The sequence below is a fragment of the Callithrix jacchus genome, chromosome 2 (genome assembly GCF_049354715.1).
Source record: "Callithrix jacchus isolate 240 chromosome 2, calJac240_pri, whole genome shotgun sequence".
In the NCBI taxonomy this organism is placed as follows: domain Eukaryota; kingdom Metazoa; phylum Chordata; class Mammalia; order Primates; family Cebidae; genus Callithrix; species Callithrix jacchus.
Window position 1 is genome coordinate 32,937,977 of NC_133503.1, and position 18,113 is coordinate 32,956,089.

The 18,113-nt window shown below is 50.3% G+C and overlaps 1 protein-coding gene across 18 annotated transcripts in view; it reads left to right on the forward strand.

Moving 5' to 3' along the window:
* The window catches only part of JADE2 (jade family PHD finger 2), a 59,076-nt gene that overhangs the window by 10,827 nt on the left and 30,136 nt on the right, over positions 1–18,113 (forward strand). For all 18 annotated transcript variants that reach the window (XM_035284880.3, XM_078359428.1, XM_078359452.1 and 15 more), the window contains 3 exons: positions 1,403–1,460; positions 3,541–3,635; positions 16,742–16,899. In XM_035284880.3, coding sequence (XP_035140771.1) covers positions 1,403–1,460; positions 3,541–3,635; positions 16,742–16,899 — 311 coding nt within the window. The remainder of the gene's footprint in view (positions 1–1,402; positions 1,461–3,540; positions 3,636–16,741; positions 16,900–18,113) is intronic.

Genomic DNA, 18,113 nt, shown 5'->3' on the forward strand with positions numbered 1-18,113 from the left:
TTGCACCACCTATGTCCCTCGGAACCTCAGCCTCTGGAGAGCACTTTACCGGCACCTTTGAAGCTGGGTGGCAGGCAGCCTCAGTGAGCCTTCCTGCCGTGCTGATCTTGCTGCCAGTGGGCACTGGGGCAGAGAGAAGCTCCCGGCTGAGATCAAGTCCAAGGCAGGAGGGCCATCCTGGTCAGCTGAGAGATCTGGGTGTTCACACCCACCTTAGAGAGCAGATGCTCCCTGGTCTCAAAGGGCTGCAGTAAGGTGGTGGCATCCCAGGGCTCAGCAGGAAATGGACTGGGTTGGGGGCAGCGGGAGTTAGTGCAGATGGGCTGGGCAGTGAAGCTTTCTCTGTACTGACACGGACTCCCTCCCTGTCCTTTGCCGTGGGCAGTCAGTCAGGGAACATAGAGGAGCAGGCTCTGAACCCTGAGCCCCCAATGTGTTCCCACATTAGGACTCAGTCACAGGCAAGCTGTAAGACCCAGAACAGGTTAACCCAGCACCTGCTGTGCTCCCCTCCAAGGGGATGAGAGCAGGCTCTGCCACCCAGGACTCCTGAGGATTAGAGGAAACAGAGATGGGAAAACATTTCCAGCAGCCAGGAGCTGATGGAGGGCACAAAGGCAGCTCAGCATGTGCGTGGGGATCAGACCTCATGGAATCAGTCCCATCTCAGCCACTTACTAGCAGGACAAAGCGCTGGCCTCACCTGTAAATGGAGCTCACAGCTCACCTGGTTAGGAACAGGAGATGGTGTGGATAAAGGAAGCCTCTGAGTGAGCTCAGTATGAGGCCCCTATGTGAGAGTTGTCCTTAATACTGTGACGTTAGATGTTACAGTTGAGGGGGAGTTTATTTTGTACTTTTATCTGGGAAGTTCGGTGGGGAGTAGGAGACAGGGTAACCCAGCCCAGGACCAGTCACCCTCGGCCAGGGCCCTCAGTGTTGTCTGTGCTGGCTTGTCCATAACTTCTGACAGCATAGTCCTCCTGGAAGAATCAGTCTTGTTTCCTGTCCTCTACCCTCCTACCTCCCTAGAGGACATGTGGCTCAGGAGGCCTTTGCAGTGGTGGGCCTGAGTGTCTTTGAGTGGCAGCTGGGACTGGGCAGGTCATGGTCATTATTCAGTTTGGGCTTGCAGATGCCCCCACGTCCTCTCCCTCTGTGTCAGCTTTGGTCAGACCCCTGCTCAACCAAGGGCTCTGGGCTCAGGAGGTGGGAGACGCACCCTTTAAGAATCCCAGGGCCTCTGGGTGGGTGGGAGAGGGTGGAGCTGGCAGAGAAGGCTGGGTTTGATCCTGATCTTTCTGCAGTGGAGTAAGTGTGGGGAGGTAGGTTATGGGGTGACTGAGAGAGTGAGGATTTCCCAAGCCATCCATGATTATAACAGGCTTGCCTTTTGTTGCAGATGGAAGAGAAGAGGCGAAAATACTCCATCAGCAGTGACAACTCTGACACCACTGACAGTAAGGCCTTACAATTTGGGCTCCTACAGGGAAAGCATTTGAATAGTGATCAGGCCCACAGGCCCAGGTGGGAGGAGGCTGCCCTGTGGTCTTAATTTCACCAAGAGGCATGTTGATGAAAGCATAAATCAAGTCAGGTTTTTCCACTCCTGCTCCTCCACTTCTGAAAAAGTCCCTGAACCTTCCATGGTCTCCAGGGCCTTGTTTTCCCAGCTGTCCTCCCACTTCCCCTCTAGGTCTCAGCCCCATTTGTTTTGCTCGGGTTGGAAGAGATCAGCTCCCCTCTGGGCTTCTGCATATATTAAGTCAAGGCTCTTATAGAAAGTCCGTATACAATAGATACAAAACCAGTCACCTTTATAATAACTCCCGGATAAGTACCATTTCCTAACCAGTGGTAAGCTCCTTGCTGAGAGGTCTCGTCTTGCTTACTGCTATATCCCCAGCTATGGTCTGGCGTGTAGTAGGTGCTCAGTAAATGTTTGCTGAGCAAATCAATGAAGATGCCCAACCTTAATAGAATCTTGTTAGTAGACTCCCAGAGATAGACTTGTGTATGGATTGGCATGTCATTTGGATGTGGTAGTTGTTGGGAGGGGTGCATGGAGTGCATTATCGAGCACCAGAAGTTTAGGGAGCCTCCCCTGAAATTTGGAGAAGAGAAGGTAGGTTTATGTGAAGCAAGGGCTCTGGTACTAGGTCATAAGGCAGCTCTTCACAGGCCTGCCTGTGCCTGTTGGGGTAAGGAGTTCCATCTGCTGGGGGCAGGAGGGTTATGCTGCCAGGAAGATCTCACCTAGCAATGATTGCCTAGCTGGAGGCCCAGGCTAAGGAAGAGGCTGCTCTGCCAAGGAAGCTGGGCTTGGAGCTGTGCAACTCGAGACCTGTTTGTTCACACTTACGAGCAAGTGAGGGGGGGATCGCCAAGGCCCGTCCTAGCTCCCACAGTTCCAGCCCCGCAAAAGCCTAAGGGTAGATACACCAGCATGGCCAAGCAGGTCTCAGCCCCATCCCTTCCTCCAGGTCTCATTTGTTGTCCTTTGGGCTCTGTTTGCCCAGTTCGGCTCTGGTATCCAACCTGGCCAGCCCTTCCACCCTTCAGCAGGAGATCACAGCATCTGGCCTTTTGTGGCTACAACATGCTGCCTGTGGCCTGGCTCCGTAGAATCAAAAACCACATCCTCCATTTCTAACTTTATTGCAGGCAGAGGAACCCTTTGAGAGGGCCAGATACCTGCAAGGCTCCCCAGCGGCCCCCTCCACAGCGTCCACCGGTGGCTGCTATTCCGATTCAGCCAAAGCCTTAGTGTCTCCCTGTATCTTGCTGCTCCTTTGATTCATAGGGGTGAAGACCACAGTCCTGTGATCCAGCAAGGGCCTTAGACCCTCATCATTATAGTTAATGTTTATTAAGGAATCACTGTGTGGCTGGGACTGTGCTAAGACTTTATAGGCATGATACCACTTATTCCTCACAACAGCCCTTTGAAGACAGTTATTCTCTTGCCCCCGTTTTACAGAAGAAAAAACCAAGGCTCAGAGAGATTGAGTCATTTGCCTCAGGTGACAAGCTAGTAAGTGGCTGGGTAGGGGTTCAGGCTGGAGGCCTGGATCTGCTTCAGAGCATCTCTCTTCCCATTGCCCTGCTCTGCCTGTGAATACCCACTGGCCATGATCGTGGAGTATTGGGACAGTACCTAAGCTGGAGCAGGGTGGAGAGTGGGCATGAAAGACTTATTCCAGCTCTCCTTGAGCAGAGGCACATAGAGGGCCAGGGACTTATCTGGGGTCACACATTAAACTGATACTGAGCCCCAGTAATGGCCTTTGATTTCCCCAGCCCTCCTGGTTGGAGAGTAGAGGAGCCTTCATGTCCCCATTCATCAGTGGAGAGACTGAGGCCCAGAACAGGGACAGTCGGCTAGGTGCTCACAGAGGTGTCTCCCTCCTGAACACTCTAGCTTTGCTTTGCTTAGAGGCTTCCTATTCTTGGGTATGAGTGGGTGGTACTCCTGGCCCTCCAGGACCCCTAATGGACTGCTCTCTCTGTGTGTGTGTCTCTCTCTCTCTCTCTCTCAAGGTCACACGACATCTACATCCGCATCAAGATGCTCCAAACTGCCCAGCAGCACCAAGTCGGGCTGGCCCCGACAGAACGAAAAGAAGCCCTCAGAGGTGGGTAGTGATGAGCTTCCCAGAGATCCGTGGGGAGTGAGAGAGAGCCGCCCTGCGGAGATTGGGGCAGAGCATTCCTGGCAGAGGGTGAGGGCAGTGCAGAGGGAGGCCAGCGCAGCCAAATGGAACGAACGCAGGGAGGCGGGCCAGTTTCCTTCAGCCTTGCAGGTTGTTGTGAAGATGTTCCAATGACCTGAGCAAGAGGAGAAACCTTTCAGGGATATCAAATGGGGTAATGACACAGCCCGATGTTTCAGTGAAAGGTCCTCCTGGCTGCTGTGAGAGAAGGGACACCAGTTGCAGTCATCCAGGAAAACAGGTGGCTTAGAGCTGGGTGTTAGCAGTAGAGTGAGAAGCAGTAGGTTTATGACACTTTGGAGGCTGAGCCAACAGTGATAAGGATTTGCTGGTGCAGGGTAAGGGGTGGGGCCTCAGAGCCATCAAATTCGTCATAGGTTCCTTGTGCCCATTTCATAGGCATCTGCATTTGAAGCCTTCCTTATTTTGACCTGGGGTGTTTCTTATAGCAGGTAGAGGTTTATGGCCTCTGGAACTGAGAAGACCCCGGGAGTGGGTAGACTCCTGGACACCGGGGCCCTCCTTCCTGGGGTCCCTGAAAACTCCCACCCTAGGGCCTGATTGCTCCTTCTTTTAGGTCTTCAGTGTTAATGCCACGAGGCATTCATTGCACTGACCACAGAAGAAGCCTTTGGCACAGACGGGGCTGCAGGAGCATGGAGAGATGGAGGGTCTTAATCCTGGCTCTTAAGTAGGACACTGTACTACAGCCTGTGGAATAGCCAGGCACTGGGGCTGGATGCTCCTTTTTAATCATTAAAACTAGCCCAGAATTTCTCAGTTCTGTTGTAGATAAGGAAAGTGAGGATCCCAGGGTCATTTAGCCAAGACCTTAAATCATTGGGGCTCAGCTCACAGTGCCAAGGGCAGAAAGCCCCAGAGTTCCATGGCAGGGCCCTTGGCACAGGTAGGGGAGGGTGTCCTTGCTCCTTGCTGGCCCCCCTCCTTTATGCTCCCTCACTGCAGGTGCAATCCAGGTTCCACTGTCTTTAGCCAGCCATTGGAGCGAGGCTTCCGCAGAGCCTTGCATCTGAAAAAGGACTCCTGCCTTGCCGTCTCCAGGAGCTGTCCTCCCTTAGGACTCTCCCATGGGGAGGTGGAGCAGGATCCGTTGAGACCTGGTGCCCCATCCCCCAAGGCTGAGGTCCTTCCATGGCCCCATGGTGGGTAGGGTATAGACAGTGTTTTCTCTGGGAATGCTGTTAAGGGAGGCGAATGTGGTGATGGGAGGTGGGTAGGGGTAGGACAGGTTTGAGGCTCTTAGTGCTCTCCTAGGGTAGCCCTGCTTGGTAGGAGGATGGGATGTGCTTAAATGCAGCCAAGGAAGCAAAAGACAGGTGGGGCCTTGGGGAGCCCTGCTGGCTGTTGGTTGGGACCTTCCCCCACTTTCTGTCTTTTTTTTCTTTTTTCTTTTGAGACAAGGTCTCCCTCTGTCACCTAGGCTAGAGTGCAGTGGTGCAGTCATGACTCACTGCAGCCTCAAACTTTCAGGCTCAAGTGATCCTCCCATCTCAGCTTCCCAAGTAGCTAGAACTACAGATGCACACACTATGCCTGGCTAATATTTTCTTTTCTTTTTTTTTTTTTTTTTTTAGTCTCTACTAAAAACAAGGTCTCAAACTCCTGAGTTCAGGTGATCCTCCCACCTTGGACTCCCAAAGTGTTAGGATTACAGGCACGAGCCACCACGCTCAGCCTCACCCCAGTCTTGAGAACTACAGGGACTCCCCAGTTGCTGTGGTTGAAGTAGTAAAGTAGTAGCTACTTTTATGTGCCTTCTTGGTCCTGGGAGGCAGGAATTGTCCTGCCCATTTCAGACATGAGGAGGAACCTGCCTTTCAGGGAATCCCACCTGTCTCCTGTTTACCGTTGCTGTTCAAGTGGGTTGGGGAAGTTTTGGGGAGCTCCTAGGACTGGATCCCCTTGAGTCCAGGCGGAGCTTAAACCAGTCTCCCACCCTTTCTCTGCTTCCTCCAATCTTTAGTGGGAGGAGGGGCCACCTCCAGGCACAAGGCTGCCATCTGCACCCAGGATCAGGCTGCCTGGGAGGAAACAGGTGTCAGCAGAGGCTGAGAAGAAAGAGCAATTTGCATGGGGCAGAAAATTCCCCTGCCTCTTGGGTTTTCCAGCCCAGAGCCTTTGTACCTTTCCACACCTAAAAATAGTCAAACCCATGGTACAAGTATCAATGCCCAACCCTGCCGGGGACTGGCGCCACATGACCTTGGGTCCAAGCTCAGGAGCCTCTGCAGGCTCTGAGGTCGGCCTGGGGGGCACTGCCCCACCTCAAGTCCTGGGCTCCAGGGGAGCCAGTGAAGTCCTCCCCGCCCAGAAGCCTTGAACTGTTGCCCGGCACAAGCTTTTCCCCCCAGAGTAGGCTGGAGAGCAGCCTGAGAGGTTTTCCTGGTCCCTAAGTGAGAAGGTTGAGCCATCGCTGGCATAAATTTCAAGTTGTCTTGGGGCAGAGAGGAAACCATCAATGAAAGCTTCCAAATTATTTGGCTCATGAGAGGGTGGAGATGAAAGTGAGGATTTGGCGGCAGAGAATGTTGGCACTAAATCTCCTCATGGGCTGCTCTTTCTGTGAATAACTAGGGTGGGGACTTTATGGTCTGCTGAGCCTGGGCTTTGGATACTCTGGTGAAGGGGGTTCTGGGAGCCTTATCTGCTCAGTCCCCTGGAGTATGAAGCCTGTGGAGTGGCTGTCAGGCTGGTCACATGGTTTGTGTGGCAGGAGTCCCCAGCAGGAACACTTACAGAGTGATAAGTGCGCTGTGGAAACCCCTTCCTTAGTGGCTGCAGAGCTATGGAAGCCTGTGGTTCACATGTCTCCTCATCTCTAAATGTGGACAGTGATGGCATGAGGGGCTTGAGGACCAGGAGTGTTTAGCATAGCACGGGCAGTGGGCACAGTGAATCCAACAGCTATGAAAGGGGTGGGGTTGGGTTTGGATGAGATAGACAGGGATGCCCTGTGATCACCTCTCAGGAGCTGCCCTTTCCCAGTGCACCCGAAGGGCGCAAGTCAAGGGGCACTCTACACCAAGTGAGGTGCCTTTGGGCCGAAGAAAGCACTTGACCAGGAGTCAGGACCCTGGACAGGGCTAAGGCCTGGAGGCCCAGCTTCCCATCTGGCCCTTGCCCAGTGGCTGTCCCCTCCCTGAGCCAGAGTGAAAGGGGAGTAAGTGCCGGCCTCTGAACTTAGAGCTGAAGGCATGGGGCCCTGGGATTCCTGGGAGGCTTCGGTAGGATTTTTAGTGGAAGTGCGCAAAGCCTGAAGTCTTCCCTGGGAGCTCCTTAAGGCAGTAGAAGGAAAAGGTGGAGCTGCCCCTGAGAATTCAGCCTGCTGCCTTCCGCTGCCACGCCTGTCCTTGGGCCCTGAAGTCCTGAGCCTGGCCTAGGGAGCTGGTATTATTGTGTAAATTATTATTTACACAATGAGTTTCTGGCTTTGCCTGGCTCACCAAATGGTGTAGCCATTGTTCCTGCTTAACCCTTTGTGGGACACATCTCTGAGAATTTGATGGAAGTCACAGAGCAGAGATTATTGTTTTAATACCACCCCACCCCAGGTATTCTGATTTACATGGTCTGGAGTAGCACCCTAGATACCTGTACTTTTTACTTTTGTGTGTGTGTGTGTGATGGAGTTTCACTCGGTTGCCCAGGCTGGAGTGCAGTGGTGCAATCTCAGCTCACTGCAGCCTCCACCTCCCGGGTTGAAGAGATCTCTTGCCTCAGCCTTCTGAGTAGCTGGAACTACAGGCGCTTGCCACCACGCCAGGCTAATTTTTGTAGTTTTAGTAGAGACGGGGTTTCGCCATGTTGGCCAGACTGGTGTCATACTCCTGACCTCACGAAATCCACCTGCTTCGGGAAGTGCTGAGATTACAGGCGTGAGTCACTGCACCTGGCCAGTACCTTTTCTTGAGACAGAGTCTTGCTCTGTCACCCAGGCTGTAGTGCAGTGGCACAATCTTGGCTCACTGCAACCTTCACCTCCCAGGTTAAAGCAATTTTCCTGACTCAGCCTCCTGAGTAGTTGGGATTTCAGGTGTGTGCCACCACGATGGGCTCTTTTTTGTATTTTTAGTAGAGACAGGGTTTCATCACGTTTGTCACTCTGGTCTTGAACTCCTGACCTTGTGATCTGCCTGCCTCAGCCTCCCAAAGTGCTGGGATTACAGGTGTGAGCCACCACGCTCCCCAGTACCTGTACTTTTTAACAAGACCTGTTGGGAGCCAGGGTTAAGAACAACTGCCATAGATGAGCCAAGATGGTACCACTGCACTCCAGCCTGGGCAACAGAGCGAGACTCCATCTCAAAAAAACAGAACAGCTGCCAGAAAAGAAACAGGTGCCCCGTGCAGTGGCTGATGCCTATAATCCCAGCACTTTGGGAAGCCAAGGTGGGCAGATCACCCTAGGTCAGAAGTTTAAGACCAGCCTGGCCAACATGGTGAAACCCTGTCTCTACTAAAAAAGTACATAAAATTATCTCGGTGTGGTAGTGTACACCTGTAATCCCAGCTACTCTAGAGGCTGAGGCAGGAGGATCACATGAGCCTGGGAGGCAGAGCCTGCAGTGAGCCAAGATTGCGCCACTGCACTCCAGCCTGGGTGACAAAATGAGACTCTTGTCTCGAAAACAAAAATAAAAAAGTAGAACGGACGAACAAAAAGAACAACTGCCATAGACTTTTCCCTTCCCTTTGCCTAAGACAGGAGTTCCTGGCTCGGTTGTTCCCTGGAAGCTTGTTTGGGTATTTTTGAGGGGGTGGGGAGTGGAAGCTGTGGCTAGGTTGAAGGAGAGAGAGGGAGGCTCTCCAGCCTGGTTCAAAGAGTTAAGCAACGTCAGGGAGCGTGGGTGGGGGCAGTCCACCACTCCGTCTCCTTCCCACAGGGGCTGGGGGACTAACAAATTTCTTTCCAGCCCCGAACCTGTTGGAGATGTGAAGGACATTCTGAGAGAGACCTGGAGGCCAGCCCTGTGTTTTCAGGGGCTACTGTTTGAGGTGGCATACCCCTCTGGCCTGGGCAGAGAGACACAGGCAGAAGGGCAGGCCAGGCGGTGGGGATTTCCCCAGGCAGGCTGTCTTGAGGTAGAAACCTGCGTTTTCAGGAAGTCAGAGTCCCCAGAAGTCAGCCGGGGTAAAGGCCTGGGTCTCTGGACTGGGAGCTGCCAATGCTGATCAAAATCAGCGAGTACTCAAGAGTAGCTAGTGGGCCTAGCTCCGTGCTGGGGACAGAAAGCACAGGCTTGTCCCTGGAGAGCTTGTGTCAGCAGGATGCAGGTGCTACACAGGAAGGTGTCTGTTGTGGGAAGTGCAGCCTGGCTTTGTCAAAAACGCCCAGGCTCTGCCCGAGGACATCTGTGACCCCATGCGAATGAACTTAGAGCTCTGCCCTGGGCCCTTCCAGGGAGTTGACCTGCAGATGTGACTCCTTCCCAAGACTCATGGAGCTCTGGGGAGTGAAGGGAGTCCCAGAGGTGAGTGGGGCAGGCGGTGGGGAGTGTCGGGTAAAGTAGGCCACCCTGAGCTGGAAGCCTGTCAGCTCCTGTGTAGGCTCTGGTGACAAATTAGTACATCTCTAGTTGCACATACCAGTGAGGCCCTTTACCAAAGCATAGTCTGTGGGGATGGGGCCTAGAAGAAGCCTCTGCTACCAGTAAGGGGTGTCCCCCAGACCCAGTGTCCTTGAAAGTTCCTCTATAAGGAGTGCCACCCCCTACTCCTCCAAGAAAACGCAGCGAGTGGAGATGCAGATTTTCAGCTTAACCCATGCTTTTAAAAATGGAATCCTCCTTCTACCCTGGGTGAAGGGTAAAGACGGGGGTGGCCAGATTGTGTTGGGGCTCCAAACCACAGGATAAATAAGATGCCTTCCTGAGAAGCAGAGGTGTTATCCAGATGTTTGAAATGCCATTTTATAGTAAAACATTGAAGGCGTATGGTATGGTACCGTAAAATGCAAAATGCCCACAATTTGAGAGATAAAACAGGAGAATCCAAAAAAGGTTTTGTGCTTGCCCTTGTGGTTTTGAGCCAAGTTTCCAGCCCACCAGCAGTTCCTTTGCTACCCTATGAGGCAGGCGGGTTGTGGGGAGTCCTTCCGCTGGGCTGAGCGCCTGCTTTCTGAGACTCACACTGCCTTCCTCTGGAGTGGGGGGCAGGATCTACTTATATAGTTGGAAACATTGCGTCTCCCGCCAGCTGGAAGGGCCTCCTGGCCTCTGGGACTTGTCTTGCAAAAGAAATGTGTGTAATAAATTCTCTTTAAGAGCAGGAAGTGCTGTTATCCTCATGAAAATAAAAGAAAGAGATGTTGAGTGGGTTTTTTTTAAAGTGTCTTACGAACTTAGCCTAGTGGTAGCTTGAAACATGACTGGGCAGAGGGTAGCTATTTTTATAGCCCTTCTCTCATGATTTATACTGAATTTTAACTGCATAAGTTTGCTCTTGGCTGGGACACTCTTCATCAGGTTCCAACCCCGGAAAGATTTTTTAAAAGAAGAGCTCTCTGTGTCTTGCAGGCAGTTTTGCTGTGGTAAAAGGCTAGTGGAGACTTCACACAGGTGGTTTAAGCTTTCTGAATCTCAGTCTCCACATTTGGAAAACGAGGGTAATATGAATTAGGTGCCACAATGCATGTAAAACTTTAACATAATACCTAACATGCCTTAACAGGGCAATTACCACCTTTTACTATTAGCTGTTGTTTTTTTTTTTTTCGTGACAGAGTCTTGCTCTGTTACCTAGGCTAGAGTGCAGTGGCACGATCTCAGCTCATTGCAATTTCTGTCTCCGGATTCAAGCTATTCTCCTGCCTCAACATCCTGAGTAGCTGGAATTACAGGCCCACGCCATCGCACCCTGCTAATTTTTGTATTTTTAATAGAGATGGGGTTTCACCATGTTGGTCAGTCCAGTCTCGAACTCCTGACCTCGTGATCCGCCCACCTTGGCTTCCCAAAATGCTGATATCACAGGTGTAAGCCACCGTTCCCAGCCTAGATGTTTATAATGAGATGAGGTGCTCAGAAAACAATTATGATGAGGTTGGCTCTTTAAATACAGACCTTAAAACATTCCTTGAGAGGTGAGGAGGAAGGGACCACTTTTAGCTCCACATTGGGAGTTTTTCTCTGGACAGATGTTCAGGAGAGAGAGTCCTGACCAAAGCCATTTTAATTGGCTTTGGGACAGTGACCAAGACCAGTTTCTGTTTCACTTGGCAGAATTATTCGGGCTAGCCTCCTCTCTCCCTGCTAAGACAGGGCAGGAAGTTTTAGAGTTTAGTCATATATCAGAAAAATCCTGGGATTCATTCATTCATTCATTGACTCTTTCCATGAGCTTCTTTTTTTTTTTTTTTTTTTTTTTAAGACAGAGTCTCACTCTGTCACCCAGGCTGGAGTGTAGTGGTGAGATCTCAGCTCACAGCAACCTCCACCTCCTGGGCTCAATATTAAAAATATAATTACAAAAAAAAATAAAAATATATATAATTACACAAATAGGCTGGGTGTGGTGGCTCACACCTGTAATCCCAGCATTTTGGGAGGCTGAGGTGGGCGGATCACTTGAGGTCAGGAGTTTGGTACCAGCCTGGCCAACATGGTGAAACCCCATCTCTACTAAAAATATAAAAATTAGCTGGGTGTGGTGGCAGGTGCCTGTATTTCAAACATCTGGATAACACCTCTGCTTCTCAGGAAGGCATCTTATTTATCCTGTTGTTTGGAGGCCCAACACAATCTGGCCACCCCCGTCTTTACCCTTCACCCAGGGGAGAAGGAGGATTCCATTTTTTTAAAGTGTCTTACGAACTTAGCCTAGTGGTAGCTTGAAACATGACTGGTCAGAGGGTAACTGCATGTGTCCTGTTTATCATTGTGCCTGCTTTTGGCACAGTGTTTGGCACACAGCAGGTATTCCAGATACTTGGGAGGCTGAGGCAAGGGAATCTCTTAACCTGGAAGGCAGAGGTTGCAGTGAACTGAGATCACACCACTGCACTCCAGTCTGGGTGACAGAGTACTATAGATAAGTAGATAGCAAGACTCCCTCTAAAAAAAGTACAGTAGATAGATAGATGGATTGATAGATGATAGATAGATACAATTACACAAGTAATTATATTTTGTAGTTGTGCAATAGCTGCTGGAGCTTTTCTGGTTTTTTTTGTTTTTTTGTTTTTTTTGAGACGGAGTTTCGCTGTTGTTACCCAGGCTGGAGTGCAATGGCACGATCTCGGCTCACCGCAACCTCTGCCTTCTGGGTTCAAGCAGTTCTCCTGCCTCAGCCTCCCAAATAGCTGGGACTACAGGCGCACACCACCATGCCCAGCTAATTTTTGTATTTTTAGTAGAGACAGGGTTTCACCTTGTTGACCAGGATGGTCGATCTCTTGACCTCGTGATCCACCCGCCTCGGCCTCCCAAAGTGCTGGGGTTACCGGTGTGAGCCACTGCGCCCAGCGCTTTTCTCTTAAGTAACTAAATTTCCTCTTTGTACCTCTTAGTTTGAAATACTGTGTAATACAGTAATTCATCCCTTGAGAAAAGGAAGCAGAGAACCAAGGTCCCAGGATGAAGTGTTCAAATCATAGCTACAAATCTTGATCGTATATTAAACCTTGTAGCCGGGTGGTTAGTGCACAGTGAAATTTGCCTTTTGTCATCATGTTTATTTGCTTTTGAAGGTCACTCACTCTCTGCTTTCTTGCTTAGTTCTTCCTAGGGAAATAGGTGCAGAAAGCCAGCCTTTTGAATGGCTGTGATCTGCAGTCTCAGAAAAAGACATGAGGGCAAGGCCATGTGATGTGTTTCCGGAGCAGTGTCCCTACATCTGGGCAGAGCAGACTGTTTAGCTCCCTCCAGGGCTACATTGGCACCCCTAGCACTCAGATTGGTTATTCAATTAGAGTTTGAGGCCTTTAAACATTTCTTCATACTGTTTGAAGAAGCTACAATTAACATCTCCCAGGCAGCTCAGCAGAACTTGGTTGCTAGGCAGCAAACCTTTAAAGACAATTTGTCAATTTCTGCCAAAAGAGAGAAAAATAGTAAACACTCACATTCTAAGAAAATTGCTTGTTTTTCAGCTTCCAACTTTCTTGTCACAGTAAGGCTTCTCGTTCATCAGTGTCCATTTTATCCTTTATTTAGTTTTCATAAATCATTCAAAGGAGTTTTAAGGGGGTAATTAAACCTTTTCCAAGTCTACCTCCTGGAAATTCAACACAAAATGATGTTTAGGTTACAATTGGCTGCCGTATTTGTGGGCAGTTTTTACATAAATGCACAGAGGCTCCTTTGGAAGGCACGGAGTACCCAGCTGTAGTCTTGGACAGCAACCAAAGAAGGAGGTGGCTGGCCCATGGAAGGATCTTGAGTCATTCAACATTTCTCAGCACCTAGCATGTGCCAGGCCCTGTTTGCACTGCTGGGCTCCAGCCCTGCGGCTCAGCCAGACCTCACTGAACTCCCCTTCTAGTGGGGAAGACATGGCAAAAAACCAGGAGAGTCTAATACAGGGGCTGTGGAACTTCAGACAAAGCCCACAACCCAGCCTAGGATTGGGGAAGGCTTCCTAGAGCAGATGTAAGCTGCACTGAGACCTTAAGGATGAAGCGTGCCAGCTCCACTCTGGCAAGGGAACTGTCCCAGACAGCATTCTCCTGTGTGCAGAGGGTTAAAAGTGCTTGGGAGACTGCAAGTGGATCTGTGTGGTCACAGGGCCTTGCTGGCTCTGCTGTTGAGTCTGGGCTCAGTGGGAGGACAGTGGAAAGCCACTGGAGGCCTCGGAATTTGCAAAGACCACAGTTGGATTTGCATATTTCAACCCCTGGGGAAGTAACCTGATTTGGCTTCAAGTTAACTCAGGGGCATTAGGCAGTGAGCACCTGGCCAAAAGGGACAGGGAGGGCTGGATGGCTTGGGAGTTGTGTTGGCTTGGGTTCCTTTGCCACTTCCACAGCATAGACCTTGGGTGAGTGATTTAACTAACCCAAGTCCCGGGATTCTCAACTGTAAAATAGGAATGATGGTAGTACTTACCTCGCAGAGTGGGTGGAGGGGCTAATAATAGATTAGTTCAGGAACAGCCCTTTTTTTTTTTTCTTTTTTTGAATAGAGATGGGGTTTCACCAGGTTGGCCAGGCTGGTCTCGAACTCTCAGCACTTTGGGAGGCCGAGGCAGGTGGATCACTTGAGGTCAGGAGTTCGAGACCAGCCTGGCCAACATGATGAAACCCGGTCTCTATTAAAAATACAAAAATTAGCCAGGTGAGGGGGCAGGCACCTATAATCCCAGCTACTTGGGAGGCTGAGGCCGAAAAATCGTTTGAACACAGGAGGCCAAGGTTGCAGTGAACCAAGATCATGCCACTGTACTACAGCCTAGGGACAGAGCAAGACTCTGTCTAAAAAAAAAAAAAAAAAATTTACCCAGGATGAGAGAACAGCAAAAGGTTTCTAACCCACCCATGACTCTTTGGAGGGCACATAGTGACACTGGGCTATCGTAGGATTGATTTCTGGGACAGAATGATGCACTGTCTCAAGTGTGTGGTTCTCCATGGCTTCAGAGCAACAGGGCTTGGGGTGATGCACCATTGGCTTGCTTGGGTGGGGAGAACGTTGAGGCAATATGAATCACCGTGGGGTCAGTTCTTTCTTGCCAGGTCCTGTGCTAAGCTTGGTAGAGTCTCCACAGGCCTTGGCTGGCAGAGGCCTCTACTGAAGGGCCCCCTGAAAGCACGCAGTGCCTGAGTGTACCCTCTTGCATTAGCTATCTTACTACTTGCTAATAAGATATGCAAATTATCAGGGCTGTGAAATCTTAGCCACATTCCATCTTCTGTTTAATTAGCATTTAATTGTAATCTGATTTTAATTTTTTTCACACTGGCACCCTAATTAAATGTTAGGGTGTTATTCCTAACAATTAAATTATATTGGCAAGTAGAGTCTTCAAGAAACTTGACCTTTTTCAAGCCAGGGCCGTCTCCAGCTAGATGTAGATGTTAATTAGATTCTGCAGGACGCTGCCTCCAGGCCCCTCAGTGCACCCACTTCAGTGTTTTCCTTGTAGTTATGGACCTAGATTCAAATGAGGCACACATAGCAGGCAGAGGTTACCACTGAATCTGTCTGTCATGAGCCTTCAGAAGGGCAAGTGAGCTGACTTAGCCCCGGAACAGCAGTGGATGCTGACTTTTCTGGGGAGGAGTGTGGGGTTGGAGTTTGGTCTGAGGCCTGTAGTAATCCTTGAAGTGGTTTCTCATATCTCAGTGATGTGAGTTCATCTTTAACTTGTGATTCTCAAGTGACGATGATCACTGGGAAAGTTGGTACCTGAGCAAGTCACATGGTGTCTAGAGGTGCCACCACATTCCACAATAGTGCTTTGTTGGGGGGGATCACAGCAGGATCAGGTGACTGGGGCAGGAGGCATTGCCAGTGCCAGCCGGAGCAGAATTTGGGGCTTGTTCTAAGGTGGAAGTGGGGGTGGAGGTGAGAGCAACAGATGAAACTCTGGGAAGAGCAGTTTGCCCCAAGTGAGGAGGTGCTCGGAGTGTGATCACTCATTGCTTTGCTCTGAGGGATTTAGATGGGCCTGATTAAGAAGGAAGACAATGCTGTCCTTCCTGTCTTCCTACCCCCGACACACAAAGCCCCTGTCCAGTTAGGAGACAGTGTCCTTGTTCTTCAGGGACCTTGGAAGTCCCAGCTCACATGAAGCCACTCTAGGCTGCCCCAGGCTCAGACCATCCCCCGGCTGTTAGCATAAGGTCCTGGCCTTTCCTGGGGTTGGCGCCCTGTGCTGTTTTATACCTCTGCTTGTGCCTGTGGGTGCAGATAGATAACATCATTGTAACCCTCCAGTGGAAATATCTTGAACAGTCACATAAGGGCAGTATTTTTCATTTTTTTTATTTATTTTGTGTTTGTCTTTTGCGACAAGGACTCACTGTCACTCAGGCCGGAGTGCAGTGGTACAATCATAGCTCACTAAAGGCTTAATCTCCTGGGCTTAAGCAATCCTTCCACCTCAACCTCTGGAGTAGCTGGGACTCCAGGCACGTGCCACCACACCCAGCTATTTTTTTTATTTTTTGTAAAGATCAGGATTCACCATGTTGCCTGATTTTGGCTTGTCTCAAAATCCTGGGTTCAAACAGTCTTCCCTCCTCAGCCTCCCACAATGTGGGGATTACAAGTGTGAACCACCTTACCTGGCCCTCTTGCCGTTTTTTTTTTAATTTTTTGTAGAGACAAAATGTTGCTGTGTGGCCCAGGCTGTCTTGAACTCCTGGCCTCAAGCAGTCCTCCCACCTCAGCCTCCCAAAGTGTTGGGATTACAGGCATGAGCCGCCACACCCAGCCATCAGTACTGCTTTCACATTAGCCTTTCTGTCCTCTGAGTTTTTCTTCTTTGTATTTTGATTTTTGCCTTTCTCTGCCAGTCTTTCTCTCTCTTGTACATTCACTCCCATCAAATTCTCTTTTTATAGGTCAGAGCAATGTGAATTCAGTTCATCACCTTTTTTTTTTTTTGAGACAGAGTTTTGCTCTGTTACCCAGGCTGGAGTGCAGTGGTGAGATCTCAGCTCATTGCAGCCTCCCAAGTAGTTGGGATTACAAGTGCATGTCACCAAGCCCAGCTAAGTTTTGTATTTTTAGTAGAGACGGGATTTCACTATGTTGGCCAGGCTGGTCTTGATCTCTTGACCTCATGATTCACCCGCCTCAGCCTCCCAAAGTGCTGGGATTACAGGCGTGAGCCACCGCGCCTGGCCCAGTTTATCACTTTTATAGAACGTGCACTTGTGTGCAGAGCATGTGCTGGGTTCAGAGCTGTGTTTACTCATCGTGCCAATTGCCTTTATGTCGTCTTACTTGTAAGTGCACAGGCAGAATGCTCACTTGAGTTGCATGTATCTGCCTCTTCCTCTGGCCTGTGGGGCAGACTTCCCTGAGGCAATCTGAAGTCACTCTCTTTCCTCTTGCCCTTCACAGGTTTTCCGGACAGATTTGATCACAGCCATGAAGATCCCGGACTCATACCAGCTCAGCCCGGATGACTACTACATCCTGGCAGACCCATGGCGACAGGAATGGGAGAAAGGTGTGCAGGTGCCCGCTGGGGCAGAGGCCATCCCAGAGCCCGTGGTGAGGTGAGCCAGGTAGCCCAGGCTAGGGGACCACTGCGTAAAGGGAAGAAGGGGAGGCTGCTTTCCTGCCAGTGCTGGCATTCCTCTCTAGCCCATTTTTATTCTGTATTCCATTCCTCGTCCAACAAACCATTGAAATCTTCCAGAAATAATAGCAGTTTACCTGAGAGGCTAAGGGGTTGGGCTCGGCCCTGGCTCTAGAGCAAGAATGCTTTCGTTCACATTACCACTCATGTTCAGTGTAGCCTTGGACCAGAAATGTCATCTCTCTGGGCCTCAGTTTCCTTATCTCTGAAATTAGAATGATAATAATAACTCACCTACTCATGCAGTTGTAATGTTGAGATAATGGAGTGAAATGACGCATGGAAAGCACTTGGCACCAGGCCTGGCACACAGCAGGCACTCTGTAATGTTGATCCAAACTCGGCCCCGAAGCAGTTCTTTTTGTTTCTCTCTTTTTTATCTTTTTTAGAGTCAGGGTCTCACGCTGTCATCCAGGCTGGAGTGCAGTGGTGCAATCTTGGCTCATTACAGCCTTGACCTCCCAGGCTCAAGCAGTCCTCCCACCTCAGCCCCCCAAGTAGCTGGGACTACAGGCTCATGCCACCGTGCCCACCCAATTTTCATGTTTTTTGTAGAGATGGAGTTTTGCCATGTTGTCCAGGCTGGTCTTAAACTCCTTGGCTCAAGCAGTCTGCCCAACACCTTGGCTGGCCTCCCAAAGTCCTGGGATTGTATATAGATAGGCATGAGGCCCGGCTGGCTTTTTTTTTTTTTTTTTGAGACAAGGCCTCACTGTTACCTACCCAGGCTGGAGTGCATGTGCAGTGGTGCAATCTCAGCTCACTGCAGCCTCATCCAGCCTCAAGTGATCCTCCCACCATAGGCACATGCCACCACATGTGGCTAATTTTTTTGATTGTTAGTAGAGACAAGGTCTTGCTGTGTTGCTCAGGCTAGTCTGGAACTCCTGGGCTCAAGCAGTCCTGTTTCAGCCTCCCAAAATGCTGGGATTACAGGCATGAGCCACCATGCATGATCCCAGAGCAGTTCTGATCAGGGAAATCTCCAGACTTTTCACTAGTCTTTAAGAGAGGGACAAGCCATGCTTTTGACTTTTTGAACCTTTTAAGGGAGTTCTTAGAGGGGCAGTCAAGTGCCTGGCATACAGCAGATGCTCAGGAAGCCATTCCTATTACCGGCCTCTGGGGAGG